General features: G+C 45.5%; 2 protein-coding genes across 6 annotated transcripts in view; one reads left to right on the top strand and one right to left on the bottom strand.

Annotated features, from left to right (window-relative positions):
* LOC102370400 (serum paraoxonase/arylesterase 2) overlaps window positions 1-13,832 on the bottom strand; it is an 86,173-nt gene extending 72,341 nt beyond the window's left edge. Inside the window, exon 1 of one of the 2 annotated variants that reach the window (XM_025209025.1) lies at window positions 12,890-13,832. The gene's annotated coding sequence lies outside the window, so the exon portion shown is untranslated. The remainder of the gene's footprint in view (window positions 1-12,889) is intronic. The other variant, XM_025209027.1, reaches the window with a different exon arrangement.
* Window positions 2,920-18,746, top strand: part of ASB4 (ankyrin repeat and SOCS box containing 4) — a 28,569-nt gene continuing 12,742 nt past the window's right edge. For 3 of the 4 annotated variants that reach the window (XM_025209022.1, XM_006027743.3, XM_025209023.1), the window contains exons 1-3: window positions 2,920-3,204; window positions 9,620-9,919; window positions 17,040-17,530. In XM_025209022.1, coding sequence (XP_025064807.1) covers window positions 3,012-3,204; window positions 9,620-9,919; window positions 17,040-17,530 — 984 coding nt within the window. In that variant the 5' untranslated portion in view covers window positions 2,920-3,011. Of the gene's footprint in view, window positions 3,205-6,359; window positions 6,525-9,619; window positions 9,920-17,039; window positions 17,531-18,746 lie in introns of all 4 variants that reach the window. The other variant, XM_025209024.1, reaches the window with a different exon arrangement.

Genomic DNA, 18,746 nt, shown 5'->3' with positions numbered 1-18,746 from the left:
CAGCAGCCGCTGCATGCGAGCCGCCCCCCCCGCATTCCTTGTAGTAGATGCAGAGCCAGCCAGGAGCTCTGCTCCAGCTGCATGCCAGCCTCTCTCTCCCCCTCCCTTGGGCAGGCAGCCGGGCGGCATGTGCCCCACAGAGGGGCACCCCTGCCCTTACCCCCTGGCCTTGCCTCCAGCTGTGGTGTGCTGCCTGGGGCTAGCAGCACCCCTCCACTCCTTCAGCTGCCAACCATCTTCCCCAGCCCTGCCCCACAGCCCCACTTACCTCTATGCTCCAGCGGTGAAGGGCGAGTCTGAGCCTGAGCCCAGCCTTGGCTGCCTCAGAGGCTCAGGCCCTGCCCTCTCCCTCCCCCTCTGGCCAGGGCTGGAGGTTTCCCGCCCTTTTTGCAATCAGCTCTTGCAGGCTGGAGTTGTGCCAGCCTGCAACAGCTCTTTGCAAAAGCAGAGAATCCATGAATTTCTCTTCTAAAAAAAGAAATTCATGTTTTCTCCAATAAAAACAGGGAATCTGTGTTTTTTCCTGTTTTTCTGTGGGAAATGGAAAACCCAGACGTGGTGATGAGCAACCCTGCACACTTCTGCTGTTGTGGTTCTGGACTGCAAATCCCAGAGACTGGTTGGGGGCAGAGGAAAAGGAAGCAAATACACAGCCCATGCTGGCCATAGAGCTGTGCTGCAGTGCCCCCTGGCTTCTGGCCTAAACCACTGCAGGCATGTGGCTGCATTTCTGGAATCAAAAGCAAATGCTGTTCAGTTTCAGTTTAATCTCTGCAGTTTAGACTAGCCTTCAAAGACTGAATCAATTCAGCCTTGGGCTTTTTGACTGTCTGTACTTAGCCTAGATGTCCTAAACACCTGAAAACCCACTGACAGTAGTTGAAATTGTAGGTAGCAGGGAGACTTCTAACTGAAGAGGTAGGTGCACAGCATCTCTGAAATCCAGCCTACCATGTCTTGAGCTTGAGCAGTCAAAAAGGTGAGTCACCCAAAATGAAAGGCCTTTGCTGCAACTGTGATCTTTGCTTTTGGGCATGGCAGTCTGTCAGCAATTCTGTCTCATGTACTACTGAATATATCTAGCTATAGTGAGATTTCTACATCAATCTCATGCATCTTTTGTACTTCAGTTATGTGATGACCTTGTCTAAAGTGTCAAAAGTAGATGGCAGTTAGAGTATAGTAATTCTCCTTTCTGGAAATTCCTATAATTACCAAATGGAGAATGAATAGATAACAGATAGAAAGATAATTCTGTTTTGGAGGATTTTAAAGTTTCAAAACATAGTTTTGTTTAAAAAAAATCAACATATCTAAATTCTACTTAAAATAAAATTGTTTTGCTCCCTACTCTTCTCTTCTGAAGCTTGCCTGGAGGACTTTCCCAGAGGCAAGACCCCAGGACCTCAAATTTCCTGTTCTGACATAAAATAAGGATTTTGGAATTTGGAAAGCCAAGCTGCTAAGGAACTCGGACTCCCAGTGTTTTTACAGAATCATAGAGAAGTAGGCTGGGAAGGGACCTCCATAGGTCATCTAATCCCACACCCTGCCTGAGGCAGGATCATCCCTATCTAAACCATCCTATACAAATCATAATCTAAACACTTCGTAAAACTACAGTCAACCCTGACACAACACAAGACACAACACCCTAACCTGTCATAAGTAAAGCAGGGGAACCATGGCAGTCAATGTCCTGCTTTTATCCAGGGTTGTTAATATATGTTCAAGAGATCCTAGGTAGAGGGCTATGCCCTCCCTGCCCCCCAGTTTGTAGTACTCTGACCATAAGGGAAAACTTTTTTTTCTGAACCCACATATGGTGATCAGTCTGTGGAGGGCAAGATCCTTTAGCCAAAAACCTCTGACTTCAAGTCCCAGCAGGAGCTGGCACACCCCAACAGCCAACACCCAATGCTTCTGAGGAAGGCATAAAAACACCCTGACACACGTAGCAGAGAGCAGTGAGGGGAGAGGGAAACAAGCAAAGCCCATAAGCATGGAAAATATCCATAGTAGAATATAGGTATAGCTATGCCTAGATCATCCCCAACCAATGGCTGTCCAACCATTTTTTGAACATATCCAGTGATGGAGAGTCCACAACTTCCCTAGGGAGTCTGTTCCGTTGCCTCATGGTTCTAACAGTGAAGAGTTTTTCCCAGTTCAAACTCTGTGCTCTTCAGCAGCCTGCCAGGCAGGTTTCCATTAGAGCTTAACCTTTGTAACAATTGACTGAAGATTGTAGTGGATTCTTCATCACTGATAAATATTAAATCAAGAGGGGTATTGACCTAACATATAAGCTCTAGTTTAAACAGGAATTAAGACCAGGAAGTCCTCTGGCCTATGGTGTTACACAGGAGGCCAGACTAGGCAAGCACACCAACCCCTTCTGTGAATGCATGAGACCTGTCTGGCAGTGTTCTGTGTGAAGCACGACAGATGGCTGGAGGAATTGAATCAAAATTGACACAGCCTTGATGGAATTAGTTTAGAAGAATGATTACATTTCAGTGAAAATGTGCTGGCAAAGTTTTATCCTACCAGGGCTAGTCAAAAAGGTGCATGTGGAAGATGTTTTTAAACTAAGTGATAAGCCAGATCAGGCAACTGGTGCTCTGGCAAAAAAACTTGCTCATGGCATTCCCAGAGAAATGATGCTAGGGTTAAGTGCCTTTTAATTAATCTTAACATGTTCACATGAGATAATAGACTGGTCAATGAAATGTAGCATATGTTAAGCCCCTGGTGATATTCTTTATAGTGGTATCATCACCAAGGCTGTCTGTGCTTGCCTTGACAAAACTAGGATATTCAAGATTGGCATGTCAATGTTTGCAATGCTCCTTATATAAATAGAACAAACAGAGCAGCATGACCAAGTGCTAAAGTTACCTTCTGGCCTACCAGATCTCTAGCATGGTACTGCACTTATAGGGACCTCAGGGCAGTTCTCTGCCTAACCTAAACAAATACATTGAGAAACAGAGACAAGGGAGACAGACATGGAAAGACGGAGCATGGAAGAAAGAATCACTCGGTGTATGGCTGAGAAGTTAGCGAAAAAAACTTTTCTTGAAGCTCTAAAATCAAATGATTACAAAACCATGGAAGATCTTTTGCTTGAAAGGGAAATAGATGTAGACACAGTGTTCGAAGTGGAAGATGAAAACCTGATTTTGGCATCCTACAAACAAGGTAAAACAGTGGCAGCTATTGCATTTGCAAAACATGAAACAAACAGGTTTTGGTAACTAAGTTTTGTAGAAAAAATGGTGTTAGTTTGTTTCTTCAAAACATATAGCTTATACTGAGCTGTAAAACTTTTTAATATACTGCTAGCAGGATTTCAATCTAAGGGATAAATCTAAGGTTGCCAGCTCTGACTGAAGCTATTCCAGGAGATTTTTTCCCCCCAGCATGATGTAATGTCATTAATAGGGGTACACCGATAGAGATTTTTTGGGTCGATACCAGCGGTCAATTTTTAACGAGCCATATTGGCCAATACCGATCCAATTGCCAATATGCAGCTGGGCTGCTCAGAAAGCGGCACCTGGCTGGTAAATCTATTGTTGGGGAAGGGGCGAGGGAGATGAGAAGGGGCATAGGGGAGGCAGATCGAGGCCCCCACGGTGAGGGAGGGAGCGGAGCTGGGGGCAGGGGCAGGCGCTGCATAGCCGGGACAGCGTGCAAGACGGAGCCATGAGTGGTTTGTCCAAGGGACACCGGGCGTGGGGGGGAGGTGGCTCCCATCACTATGCAGACCCTGGAAAGGTACAGTGGGTGTGTGCCCCTGGCTCTGCACGTGGGGCGAGGGTGGGCTGCCACTGTGGGCTGGAGCCAAGGCAGTGCCAAGCTCTTCCCACTGGGGGGTTGGGCCGGGCTGTGCTCAGGATGGGTGGCGGTGGTGCTGAGAGGGGAGCCATGGTGGGGCTGCAGTCACCCCAAAATTTTCCATAGCCCTCCTCCCAGTGCTGCCACCACCCGCCCTCAGTGCAGCCATGACCCAGGCCACAGAGGCAGCCTGCCCTCGCCCCACACACAGATCTGGGGGCACATACCCCCCATACCCTCCCGGGGTCTGCGCAGTGGTGGGAGATGCCACTCTCTCCCTGCGCCCCCTGGATGAGCTGCTTACAGCTCCATCCTGCCCCTGCCTCATCCTCCCTCACTACTGGGGACTTGATCTGCCCCGCCCCTCATCCCCCTTTCCTCACAACAGACTTACCAGCTAGACCCAGCTGCTCTGCATGCTGCCAGGCAGCACTCCTGCCCACCTGTGTGCTGCACTGTGGCCGCACGCATGCACTGGGCACTTATTGGCAACATTATCAGCCACATCAGCCAAAAAAAGCCAACTGCCAGTACTGTCAATTTTCCTTTTATCAGTGCTGATTTGGGACCGATGTATTGGTGTACCTCTAGTCATTAATTGTACTGTTCAACCCATTCACAATATCAATCTCCTGGATTGCTTTTAATAGTCACCGGGAGATTGATGCTGATTCCAGTAGACTTCTGGCCAATCTGAGATGGTTGGCAACCATAAATAAATCCTGTGCCTAACACTGCAGCTCTGGAAGTCTCCGGAAGTTGTTGAACTGGTGTTATGTGACTGCATTGTGTAGACTATATAGAAGTTCCTTACATCTTTTCTGAAAGGGTATCTTAAGGGCAGGCCAAGGATTGAAATTTTTAAAATGTGAGGATGGACTACTGCTACCCTCCTCAGAGTTGTGGAAGTTGCTGCAGGTTCAGTGATGTCTGGGAAGAGGATCCTTTGCTTTTTTCCTGCACGGTGCAGAATATGCATATATATATATGTCTATGTAAATTCCTAATATATACCTATTCAATCCACATAAAAAGCCCATCCAGAAACATAAGCTGAAAATGGGAAGTAAGGAACTACATATAATAGAAGTATTATGTCTTTCTCTTAAGCCTGAGGAAATTCCCTGGGCCTGGATGTTATTTGGTAGAGAAAATTTCTTTTTCAAAATCTCAGAAGTGAGATGCTTTGAGATATGTGTCAAGTCAGGCTAAACCATGTATTGTCACCCTGGAAATATACAGTCAGAGCTAACATTTGAGCCAAAGAATCCAATTCAGGGTAGAAAAGAAACAAATCATGAGGTACAGACTAGGGCTTTGTGAAATGTTGCTGAGTGTTTCGTTTCAATGCTGCTTTGACCCATTTTAAGCTCAAAACAGCAAAATCAAAACAGAACAAAAGGCTTTGAAATAGCCTTGAAACAAAATGAGGGCAGTCAAAATATTTAAAAAGTTTTGAAACATTTAAAGTTTCGAAGCTGGGCTTGCTTGCACCTAAAGAGAAACTAAGGAGAGGGAGGGGGAAGAGGGGAAAAGGACTGTTCTGATATTGACATGTGTAGCTGGCCAGTGACTGTGATCCTTCCCTGAGATCCCTTCCAGTCCCAGTGCTCTGGGGGAGGGATGGAAAAAACAGCATAAAAAGCACTGTTTGAACTGAGCTTTCTCCATGTATTCACACTTACAAGTGACACGAGTTTTGCTCTGAACAGTTTAAAGTGCAGTTTCCCAGAAACCACTGCACCTATCTCCTTGAAACTTGACAGGCATTGTGGCCTCAGCAGGGGCTACTCCCCCCCCCCCTCCCCCCTGCTGTTTTCATTTGAATCAGGCAAGAAATGACACATTTTTAGGCATTTTCATGATTCCCCAGTATAGCTTATGGGCGAAACGTCGAAACGTGGCGAAACAGTTTGACGAAATGAAATGGAACATCAAACCAAAATGTTGTCCCTTTGAAATGGCAAAACAGAAGTCAAAATGAAATGGTGCTGTTTCGCACAGCCCTAATACAGACCAGTTTCCAACCACTGATGACTTGAAATAATAAAACAAATTTGTCTTCTGCTAAATTCAATACACCCCAATGTTTACTCTCTGAGAGTAGCTGACAAGTTCTTGTCCTGTTTGTGATGCTTTTCTTTTCTATCATGTCACCTCTGGAAACACCCTGTCTTTTGGAGCATAGGTAACTTCCATGATGAACAACTCTCTGATAACATGGAAAATTCCAGAATCCTACCTCCTGTGCAGTATGATGGCACCAGTTACTCTTTGCCCAGGGATCTTGACATCATAAAATACCTGGGGGGAGGGAGGGGGGGTGGAAATCAGCTTTCCATGGGCATAGCTTATCCACAGCAATATATGAAAAAGAAATAAATGCTGGATCAGGCAGAAATGTGACTGTATAAAATAATATCTTGGTGTCTAATATTTTCTCTTATGTATTTACCCATATTAGATCTGCAATTAACAATGTATGTATACACATTTTCTAATTTTTATCTCTGTAGGCTCATATTAGTAATTGCAAATCATATTCTGCTCTATCTACGTTCCATATTTTGTTGGCTAGGGGTGCACTGAAAAAGATTTTGGAGGCCAGTACTGATAGATGATTTTTATGGAGGCATATCGGCTGATATCAATCTAATTTCCAATACAGCTGCATGTAGCTGGTAAGTTTGTTGTGGTGGAAGGGGAGAGGGGAGGAAAGGGGCATGGGGGGGGCACATCAAGGCCCTGCGGTGAGGGAGGGAGTGGGGCTGGAGCTGTGGCAGGTGCTGCCTGGCTGGGGCTGGGGGGGGAGGGGTGAAAGAAGGAGCTATGGCTCATCTGGGGGCATGGGGAGAGGGGGGGCTCCTGCCCCTGTGTGCACCCTGGGAGGGCATGGGGGCAGCTCTATGCCCCCAGATCTGTGTGGAGGGTTAGCAGGGAGGCTCCAGCTGTGGGCTCTTACAGGCACTTGGCAGTGGTGGCACTGGGAGTGGGGGCTATGGTGAAATTTGGGGAGGCTGAAGCCCTGCCTTGTAGCCCCCTCCCAGTGCCGCTGCTGCCCACCTCGAGTGCAGCCTAGTCCAGCCCGCACTGGGAAGAGCCCCCCACCTTATGCCCTCCCAGGGTGCACGGGGACGGGGGGGCAGCTCCTGCCACTGTGCACACCCTGGGATTGCATGTCGGGGGCTCTTCCTGGAGGGGGCTGGGCTAGGCTGTGCTTGGGGTGGGCAGTGGTGGCAATGGGAGGAGGATACAAGGGGGGCTTCAGCCACCCCAAATTTTGCCCTAGCCCCCACTCCCAGCACCACTGTCGCCTGCACCAAGCAGAACCCCGGCCCAACCCCTCCCCCACAAGCACTGGGAAGAGCTCAGCTGGACAGCTCCTACCCCAGTCCCAGCCCCACTCCCTCCCTCACCATTGCGGGTGGTTGATTTCCCCCCCCACCCCCAGCCCCTTCTCTCGCCCTTCCCCTTCCATCACAACAGACTTACCAGCTGCATGTGGATCTCCAAGCTGCTGGGTGGCACTCCTTGCTGCCTGCATGCTGCACTGCGGCTATGTGGACATACGGGCATTTATCAACCAAATTATCAGCCAGATCAGGCCAATTTCTGATACAATTAATTTTCTTTATATCAGTGGTGATCCAATATCAGAAAGAGGTATCGATGCACCTCTATTGTTGGCAACAAGAAAAAATCTGGTTTCTTAACCTACCTGACAGATTTTGTAGTTGATGGCTAATTCAGACAACTTGCTTTTCTGCAATCATACTGAATCTTTCATGCCAGCAGTGAAAAAGTCAGCAAAACAGATATACCACAGAATACAGATTAGAAGCAGATATGTGCAAGTAATAGGCTGCTGTAGTCAGAGTCACTTTTATGACTATAACCTCTGAATGAAAATCAAGATTTGTAGAGTTTTATAAAAAATGCATTATCAAACAAACAGCATTCTTGATATATACTTGAAACTGAATTAGGAGGAGAGTAAATGAGTGCGCAGAAAGAGAAAAGAGCAAGCTTTTCATCTAAATTATATACTATTTTTTCCTGTTCTCTCTCTCTAATACAATACATTTTTCAGTGCAATAAACTATGTTAATGTAGCATTAAGAGTGAACAGTTGAAGTCATAGAATACAGGAAATGCAGACATTAAAATTCCAGTTGAACTGGCTATATTGTACATCCTGGAAATTCTGGTATACATTTTACTGGTATTACATTATATAAAGTACATATATTTTACATAACATTTTATATGTATTAAATTAGCCAAGGAGAGAAAAAGACAGAAATGGAAAACTCAGAGTATGTGCACTAAGATTACATTTTAAGAATTTTACATGTTTATGACTGGAATTTTACCTTAAATTTTCTTCTGGTAAGTATTCCTACTAGAAAGTGTGCTGCTTACAAGATAGGATAGCAGTCCTGTACGTCCGCTGCTCATTCTCCAGAATATTATTTTATTTTACTTTATTTACAATTGATTACCGTCATTATTTCTGGGATGATCTATGTGCAGTCATCAAGAATCAGTCCCATTTGGGTACAATGTGGGGTGCTGGTGGGGAACAGACCAAATTTGCTAAAGACTATATTCTGCATGTCAAAAGTACACATGCATTTAATCTTCTAAACTCTGTCTTCTTTAGATTTGGGTATTATTATATCTTGCTGAGTGTTGCTCATCTGTACTCAGTACAATTAAGTTCCATTTCCCCTACCCACTGTTTAATTCAGAACTGGCAAAAATGTGGGCATTTGATTTGGTTGCCTTGGTGATGTGTGAGTCAGACAGATCACTTCAGCACAGAACCGAAGACTGGTCATCAGACAACTGGCTACAAGTGCACTCCACTTGTTGGACAGTTGTGGGGAGGAAGTTGGGGAAAGGAGATGGGAGGCAGGAGCACCCATCCTCCTTCCCCTTCAAGTCACTGTGCCGTTGTGTTTCTGCTCACTGTTTATCACATGAAAGGTACAATGTCAAGTGTTACATAAGCTTACATGTGTTTATGTTTCAAAATAAAAAGGAACCACTGATGCAGAATTTCAGGGGGATGAAGGGGAGTGGCAAAATTGCTATTAAGAAAACGGTGAACATTTTTTAGTCAAGTTTCATGCCATTTCTCTCACAGATCTATGCATGGACTAATTAAGTCTATCATCACTACAGGCAGCTATGTGCCCGGGAGGAATAGCATTTGACAATATAGCTGTGACACTGCTGCAAACACGTTGCAAGGGGGCGTCTGCAGTACGTGCATCACAAGCCCATTCTCAGGAAGGCTGAAACCAGCTCCTGACATGTGAGATCCTGCCATCTCCCACACAAGAACAGCATGATATGCTATCTGTTGAGTCACGGGCCTAAGTAAATGCTGCTTTTTAATTCTAGTGTAGCATTTGCTCAGCTGTTACCAAATCAAAGATCCTATTTTCTCCGTATGTTTCAGCTGGTGGCATTTCAAATGCTTTAGGCTTTTCTAGTTAGTCTATAGAGGTCACAGGAAGAAAATGTTACTTTCAGAGTACAATGAAGTTGGAATTAATCTATTCAAAAGTCAATCTATTCAGCATGTGTGGAGAAAGTACTTAATGAAAATGAAGCTATATTTTATGGAATTTTGTATATACTAAACCCTGATTGAATTTCATTACATCAAAGCTGAACTCCAACCACTCCCAAGAAATTTGTTCCCAGTTAGTGATTTCTACAAAAGATCCTTATCCAAGAATGGTAATACACCTTCCTTTTTTTACAGGGTATTGGCTGCCTGGTTATAAGCTAAAAACATCCTGGGCAACCGGACTTCATCTAGCAGTCATGTATGGACATCTGGAGAGTCTAATGGTACTGCTAAATCACAAAGCTACAATCAACTGCAGGCCAAATGGGAAAGCTGCAATTCACGTGGCCTGTGAAGTGGCAAATGTTGAATGTCTCAAGATCCTTTGCAAGCATGGAGCTAAAATCAATTGCTTTTCAATGAGTGGGCATGCACCCTTGCACTTTTGTACTACAAAAACCTCTGTGCCTTGTGCTCAGCAGCTGATTTGGAGAGGTAAGTCAAAGCATCAATCAGATTGTCAAGTACCCCCCGGGATTCAATCCAAGTTTTGACATCTCATGACAGTAGCAGCCCTTAAACTTCTGTATTATTATTTAGGAAAAAAATAGCCATGCTGCACATTTTGCAGACTTTTTAATCCTCAAGTGCTTTACAAATGCAGCCATCTCTCCCCTACAGCTCCTTGTGCCCAGCCCCCTGCCCAACACACCCCAGTTTCCCCTTTCCCACTTCCTCATCCAATCCATTTCAGCCTCATGTCCTAGCTTCCCCAGGCTCTTCAACCTGTCCTTCCTCCACTCCCCTGACCCACTCCTTTTAGCAGTCTCTTGATCCAGCCAGTTTCAGTTCCCCTTCTGTACACTGGTTCCTCTCATCCATGTTTTCCTTCCCAGAACCCTGTCCTAATTTCTTTGTCTGATCTCAGTCACCCCCCTAGCAACCTCCCTAGGAACCCTTTTCCCCATTTTCCTACATGACTTCCTGTTCTAGTCAGGTCCCAGTCTTTTGCAGTTTCCAGCCCCAGTCTCTTGAGCCAGCCAGCCTCAGATGCACCCTCATCCCCTAGTCTCAGTTTCTCACCCAGTTTCCTACTCCCTTCAGCACACAAGAGTCCCCATGCCTAGTTCCCCTGTCCCATCTGCAGCTGATACAGCCCACTTCCTTCACAGCAGGGGTTTGAGCATGCTGCTGAGAAAGGAAAACAAAGGCTTTGTTCTCAGTTCATAGACCCAAACATAGACCTGGGGCACAGCCTGAAATACCTGGAATTGCAGCCCTCCACAGCCCTGGAGCATGTTCATTGTCAATGAGATCCTGGGGTAATAACACTAAAGAGCTAGCAAACTCTTTGTTTAGCACAAGTGCAAACTACCACTTTTCATAGGCTTATTTATTTGACCAGACATGGGCAATTTTTCAAGGGGATGGCAAAAGGCACATCCCAACCCCTCCTAAATCTCATGGCCTTGATACTATGAATGGGGGCACTAGAGATTTTCAAAGAAAACTTGGCAGAATATTTTAATATGAGCGAAACAAAATGATGCCCCCTAGCCTCTGTCTCTTTTCCAGTCAGTTTCCTTCTTCCTCAGTTGGGCCCCCAGGTCAGAAGGACCTCTTTATACAAAAGCACTACCCCTGTTACACCCACCTTTTTCTGAGAGTCCCTCTGTTCTCTCCACCTCCAGAGTTTTTCTTGCTTTTGGCTTTTTAAGACTCAATAACTAGACCTGATTTTTTGTTCTCCTGTTTGGAAATTTTCCACCCTTCTGCAGATAGGATGGAGAAATGTGGCATTATCTGTACCATCACTCTTTTGCTTTTCTCAGGTCAGAAAGCTCATAACCAGGGTCATGTTTACATGTGCTATTACTGCACATTAATAAGCTCTGGTGTTTATTGCTCACAGGCAAGCCGTTTGCCTGGGAGCAATTAACTCTGGAGTAATAAGCTCTAGAGTTTATACATGCATAGTACAAGGAGCCAAGTTGGAGCAGCCCCGGTTGGCAGAGGGCCCTGTGGGTCAGCCTGCCAGCCTGGGGCTACTCCCTCCAGTTCACAGTGCTAAGGAGGGGCTGGCTAGGGTATAAGGGAGCTTCAGCATGGGGCTAGCTGGAAGAGAGCCCCAACACTGAAGCACCCTTGTGCCTCAGCCAGTTGGAGCAGCATCTACACACACGCTGCTGTGGAGCTTTTTACTCCAGAGCAGGATAGTACTTGTATTTACAAGTACTATTTTAGTATTTATAAGTACTATCCTGCTGTGGAGTCAATTAGTTTACTCCAGCCTAATAGGGGCGCATGTGTAGACACCGAGACATTTACTGAACAGCTAATTAGTCAACTGTGCAGTAAATGTCTCATGTAGACGCACCCCTGATGAAGCTGTTCACAGATAGACATGCCAGTGTTACTCCTATACCTTTAGCACAAGGAGCAAGTATTGCACACCAAAAAAGTCAGTCAAAAGGCATGTGGACACAGAGGGTTCATAAAATCAAATAGAAATTCATAAATTTCATAGGCAGAGTCCCTGATTGTCACATGCTACCACAGCAAGTGTAAGTGTTTTGGTGTAATTTGCTACATATGCTGTTAATGCAGACTTTTCCCAAGGCTAAGTTCTAAGAGCCTGAGTATGTCTCAGGGGCAAAGCAGTATGATCCTAATAAATTACTCTATCACTTGCCTTCTGCTGGAAGGATGCATATTATTTTGTTTAGTAGAAAGGAAAATTAATGCAGCCAGTCTTATTCTGCCCAAAGCAAATAATTCTGAGAGCAGGAGTTATATCTGCTACCACAGGAAAGCATAAAAAGTCGAATACACTCTTGCAAAAGGCAGAGTAGGATGAATGCATGTGAAAGGCTGTATTCTAATGGCTTGCTTCCCCAAGGTATCAACAATACAGTAATAATACCTTGCAGTTGCAAGTCCCCTTTCATCCCAAAGCTATTAACAAACTTGAACTCCCATGCAAACTAAATATAGAACCTCGACACACAACCATACGGCCTCTGGAGTGAAACGTGGCAGGGGAAAAAGAGAGCATAGCGACATCACACAATAGCTTAGCACAGGGCTTCAGTTATCATCCTTGCACTGAGGACTCATAGATGTGCCTCTCCACCCCTGCCCACCCTAATGCTTCTCATTCTCACATTACCAATTTCTGCAGTTTTTCCCCCCTGCTTCCCCCAACAACATCTTAAGCTGACAAGAACTCAGTTTTTCCTCTTTTGTGTTTTTTCTCTCTTAATGCTTAGAGAGAATTAATGCTTTGTTCCTCAGTCTGACAATGCAATGTCATTTTTGAGTGCCCTCGCTCCTTCCAGCCCATCCTTGGTACTGAAAAGAAATCCTAGCCATTATAGCCAGGAATAAGGCTAGAGAGATAAACCCAGTGTAGACAAAGACACTGTAGGTGTTTCCCCAGGAGTAAGCAATTTGCTATAGACTTACTTTTGCCCCTCTGTGCCTTATAAATTCTGATGATTCTGGGTCCTTTCCAGTCTAGATGCTGTTACTCTGTCAGTTTTTCTTCTATGTTAGCAGCAAGCAATCATGTCTTTTGCACTGGCCTGCAATTATTTAGAGCAGGTTGTATCTAAGAGGTAGTGAGACACTCAGAGACTCTGGCTGCAGCAATCAGAAAAGAAGAGCATTAATATTCTACCAGAAACCATACACAAAATTCAATGCATGTTCCTTTTTCTTTTGCTGCTACATGGAAAACACATAGCCTGACTGCCCAGTAGATGGTGCAGTTGTTTCAATTGCAATATAAACATGACCCCACAGGCAGCAGCTGTATGTATCCTATTAAGAGCTTAAAAACAGGGCCTGAATCCTTAGTTCATGCCTTCACTATGTCTAAACTATTTAAATTATTAACAAAATGCTTTTTCTCCTAAATTCTCTGTTAAGGAAATACTGGGGAAAGTATGGCAGTGTTGATGCGTGTCCGGGGGGGGGAGTTACTAGTGTAGAAAGTCCTGAGCTTTTCTACTGGAGTTTTGCCTTTCCTTTATTTCTTAACAACTTCAGATACAGATTTGGACCTGATTCTGAAGGAACAGAGAGGGTGGGGGGCATTCAGAGGTGGAAGTTCTTCCTACAGCTCATTATGGCAAGAAGTCTAATCTGTGAGGTTTGGCTCTGACATTTTGAACTTTCAGCTTTATAGTGAAGTCATAGGAGACTCAGAGGCCATCTCCACAAACCAGTAGTACAGTTGGGTCAACTAGTCATAACTTGCGAGAGGATTATTTTTCACAGGAATCTGCCTGGTCCCAAGGGGCACTTTTGCACATGCTCTGAGGGGCGACAGCGCTTTAATTAGAGCAGCTCCAAGAGCCACTCTAGTTAAAACATCGTAGCATCTTGTGTATCAGCATCCCCACACTTCAAAATGGTGGCAGTTCAAGTGCCCCGCCACCATTTTGAAGTGCGGGAACACTAATACATAAGATGTGGGAGGCTGCTGGAGCATGGTAATTACCATGCTTCAGCAGACTTGATTAATTGAGTCTTCACTCGTGCAGAGGTACCCAAGGAAAATGGCAGTATGGTGCGTGGTTACTCCAAGCCTTCTCTCTTCCATGCTCTTAAAGTAGTACCTAGTGGGAACAGAAGGGTTAGTTCAGCCTAGTTTAGTCTAGCTGGTAAGGGTCACCAGATGGCACTGTTATACAAAGATTTAAAAATTCTTTTTCTTAAGGCTTTGGCACAGCTTACCTGTATAAGGTCAGAATCTGTGAAATTCTGTGATTTCATAAAATGATGGTGGTTTTAGAGCAGTCTCCAGTGAAAGCTTCATGCCTTTTCAGACCTGCATGGCTGTGACTTGCCAGTAGTGGGCTAACATGCAGGGGTGTGGAGAAGAGCCAGGACTTTTTCTCCCCTGTGGTGGGAGAGGAAGGGGAAGGTAATACTTAGCATGGAGGTGAAGAAAGGGGTCTACGGCTTCTCTCCCTCCACAGCCAGCAGGAGCCCAGTCAGAGCAGAGAGTGGGAGGGGAGCAATCTTGAAAAACTGTTTGAAAGGGGTGGGGGGAGTAAAGGGAAAGGAGTGAAAAAACAGATTAAAAAATAAATAATAATAAAGGACTAAAATCTTGCATGTGTCTCAGCAGCTTGGGATTGGGTTGGAGGCAGGGGAGTTGGGTTAGAGGCAGCCAGGGATGTGCTGGCTGGGATGGGGGAGCTGTCCTGGCCCAGGGGACAGGGGGAGGGAAGAAATAGCCAGGGCACAAGGCAAAGAACCAGCATGCTTGCTGCAAGGCGCAGAGCACTTTTTTAAAGAGAATTTTTCATGTTCCAGTCCAAATCAGCCATGAGTTAGTCAACCAGGACAGGGCTGAAAAACAACGGGTTTGTGGGGCCAGGGGAACTGCGGCACAATGAAGCTTCCCCTGCTGTGTGGCCTCCATTTAATATAGAGCTCCCATGGCTCCCTGGGAAGCATGGAGTCCTAGTCAGAGAGACCATGTGGCTGGGACAAGCAAGCTTCCCTCCCACTGTAGCCTCTTCCTTGAACAGAGCCCCAGTGGCTCCATACTTAGCACAACCCCCAGGCAGTAAGATCATGCAACTGGGCTACATGGTCTCTCTGCAATTAAACACTGTTGGCATGTCTACACATGTAATTAATGTGCAAGAAATTTCTCCACAGAAAAATCAGGCACATTAAACTGGGCCCCTGCATGATTCTGAACGTACACCCATTGGGAGCAAATTTGCTCCTGATGGGAGCAGTTCAGTTTAGGGATGCTCCTGCCATGCTTTGCCTCTGCTGCAGCAGCCAAGGGGAGCTCAGGCTTCCCTGGGTGCCAGCCCCAGACTGGCAGGGGGCACAGGGGCTGGTCCCAATCCCTACAGGGCAGGGGAGAATCCCAATCTCCATGTAGCTGGGTAGCAGCTGCCTGGCAACTGGGACAGCTCTCCCAGCCACATGGAAATCAGGACAGGTCCCAATCTCCACATAGCTGGGAGGCAGCTGCCCACCAGCCAGGACTGCTCTTCTTGCTCCCCACTCTGCAATATTCTCCTGGTCAGCATCTACATGTGTGCTTTGGCATATGAGTTTAATGAGCAGATTCCTAGTACCTGCACTAGACAACAGGGTATTAGACTAATCTACTGCTGTAGTAAAGCATCTTGTGTAGACAGGCCCTCTGGGGGTTGTTCTCAGCATGGAAGGAGAAGGGGTGAGAAGCTGACTAGAGGTGTAGCGGATGGGAAAGGGTAGAGTAGTTGGGACCTATGGATCCTGGGATGCTGGAGGAATGAAAGTAAGGAGTTTTATTTCCCCAGAGGATCCATATAATATCCTGGAATGACCTGGGTAAAACAAATACAAGATAAACCTCATCTGTAGTGCCATTTCTTTGAAACATTTAGTGGATACTTAAAGCAGTTTAACACCCTTTAACTAATGATTGCTATAATTTTAAATGCCTTTATGACGTTTTTAAAGGAACCTGTGCCAAAGCTGTTAGTCAATAAGCACTTTGCAGGCTTTGGAACTAGTTGTGTGCTGACACTTCTTTTTTGGGCAGAGCTGGAGCCAGCAGAAAAGGAGTTCTCTCTTTGCCTTAATATCTCTGAATATAATCCATTCTAGGAGACAGAGCTGCTTACTGAGACAACTATTTTGCTTGTGCTGAGGTTCCTGGTTGAGGGGACTGACTGTGCACAGTTTGTGCGATGAGATCTGTTTAAAAACTGGCGTATAGAGTATAAAGTTATCTAGGTGTACTAAGAATATACTGACCTGAAAGATTTCTGCTTGACAAAGAAGTGACAAAACTCTGCTGTACTTTTGTTCCGATTCTGTCTCAGTTCTAACGTGCACAGGTGACAGTCCGGAGGTCAGGAGTTTGAAGCCATAGCAGAAGTTCTTATGGCGCAGCCCTGTCAGATTTCAACAAAATCTGTTAATTCTGATAAATAGCTTGTCACAAAGACATGAGAAAAGAAAGCACAGTAATTAAACAGGAATGCTACTGATTATCACTTTCCACTATTTTTCCTACTGCATCCTTGCCACATTTCCCTATCCCATCCACCAAAGTATGTTCTGGAGAAGATTAGATGTTGATGCATATATGTATGTATGTATGTATGTATGTATAAAATAGGTCTAGAGAGAGATTTGTGTCTGTGATTTGTGCAATGTGCTTGTGGTGATGAAAAAAACCCTTATGAAAATATAGACAAGTAAAGCTGCATAGAAAGAAGAGACTATGAGATTTGAGAGGAGGCATATAATAAACTTTGAACAATACAAATGAGAAAATTACTGCATTGTTCTGAAATTGTTTTGATGCAGTTTTTATTTTAATATTATTAGTGTGTTTAACCTTTTGGGTCCTTTCTTTAATTATTCAATTCCCCTGTGGGATTTTTGAGAGCAATAGCAGTTCAAAGTTTTATCTATAGTTATCAGCTAACATTCTGAGGACCCCCCCTGCTGTTTTTCCTAAAATTGGACCTGAAAATTTGGGGTTGACTTATTTATAATGGGAACAATACTGTAGATGTCTTTGAAAAACAGGCTTATAAAAGCAATGGATGCTTGTGTAACTGTTTTCTGTTATTCTTCTTAACAGGAGCAAATGTGAACATAAAAACAAACAATCAAGATGAAGAGACTCCCCTGCATACAGTTGCACGCTTTGGTATCCCTGAACTGGTGGCATTTTATGTGGAACAAGGAGCAAATGTGGATGCTATTAATGCACACATGGAAACCCCTCTGGCTTATGCTGCTTACTGGGCCCTTCAGTATAAAGAGCAAATATACAGTACAGAACACCATCTAATCTGCAGGATGCTCTTAGACTATAAAGCAGAAGTAAACTCTCGAGATGAGGATTTCAAGTCACCACTCCACAAAGCTGCATGGAACTGTGATCATGTGCTGCTGAACATGTTGTTGGAGGCAGGAGCTGAAGCCAACATCATGGATGTCAATGGCTGTGCCCCCATACAATATGTTCTGAAAGTGACACCTGTGCGACCAGCTGCCCAGCCTGAAATTTGTTACCAGTTGTTGCTGAATCATGGAGCAGCTAGAATATATCCTTTGCAGTTCCACAAGGTTAAGTAGTTAGGGTACAGCATGCTGCTCCATATAAAGATGGGGGAGAATTGGTGTTGTGATCTAGATCACCTTTGGGATGATTTTCAGTTAGGGTTTGAAGCTGGATTTGATGGCATCAAAATTTTGTGTAACCCTTCTGCCAGGTACCAGATGGCAACAACATAGGCCGAGTTCACCTTAGGGCTTTTACACAAGTTGATTATCTTGACTTGAGCTCCCACCTAGCAATTTGAGAAAATTGCCTGGGCATAGGTGATGCATGCCTCCTGAGATTGGTGGGGCACAGCAACCACCCACAGGCGGCAACACAGGCATTGGAAGCGAGGGCAGACCGAGTGGGGACTCTCTGCAGGTGGCCATGGCAGTATCAAAGGCGGGAACGGGTGGGGGTGTCTCTGCAGCCAGATGCCGAGCCCAGAAGTGCCAGTGGTGTGTCTGGAAGTGCCAGCAGCACTTGGGGGGGGAAGTAGGGCAGCACCAGCTCTCTGTCTGCCCCCCCTGCCCGTCATCTTAGCCAAGAGTGCTTACTCCCGGGGGAACACCAGAGCTCTCAGGGGGTGCACATGCACCCCCACACACACCCTATGCGTTGCCTACATGCCTAGGTGTTCCAGTGTGAACAAACTGTTCCTCATCGCTCCTCATTGTTGCTGGGGGGTGGCTGCTGGGGGCATTGCTCCTCATTATTCCTCATCACTGCTGGGGAGACGGGGTACTTCTCCTTGCTACAGCTGGGGGCCCTGTTCCTAGTCATGCCTCACCACCCCCATTGCTGCTCCTCATCACTGCTGGCCTGTTACTCCTCTTCTGGTTGCAGAGGCAACCCAGCTCTTTTAGATGCAATTCCAGCTCTTTCAGGATCTGGCAGGTACCAGTCAGGGCAGAGTCCATGGGTTTTCCTTTGGTTGAAAACTTTACTACCTATTTAGAAATGGTGATATCTTCCTTCATTTCTTCAAAAGTTCAGGTAGGAACAGGGCTTGCAATTAACACTCATAAAAGTTATGTCCTATATTTCAGAAGGAAAGTACAGAAGATAGTTTATTTGCGACTGACTGCCTCGAGGGAGAAGATCATTTAATAGATTTCATAGACATTAGGGCTGGAAGGGACCTCGGAAGATCGAGTCCAGCCCCCTCCCCCAGTGGCAGGAAGTCAGCTGGGGTCATAGGATCCCAGCAAGATAAGCATCCAAATTTCTCTTGAAGGCGTT

This window comes from Alligator sinensis, unplaced genomic scaffold (assembly GCF_000455745.1).
Source record: "Alligator sinensis unplaced genomic scaffold, ASM45574v1 scaffold196_3, whole genome shotgun sequence".
Taxonomy (NCBI): Eukaryota; Metazoa; Chordata; order Crocodylia; family Alligatoridae; genus Alligator; species Alligator sinensis.
This window is presented reverse-complemented; position numbering and strand designations above follow the sequence as displayed.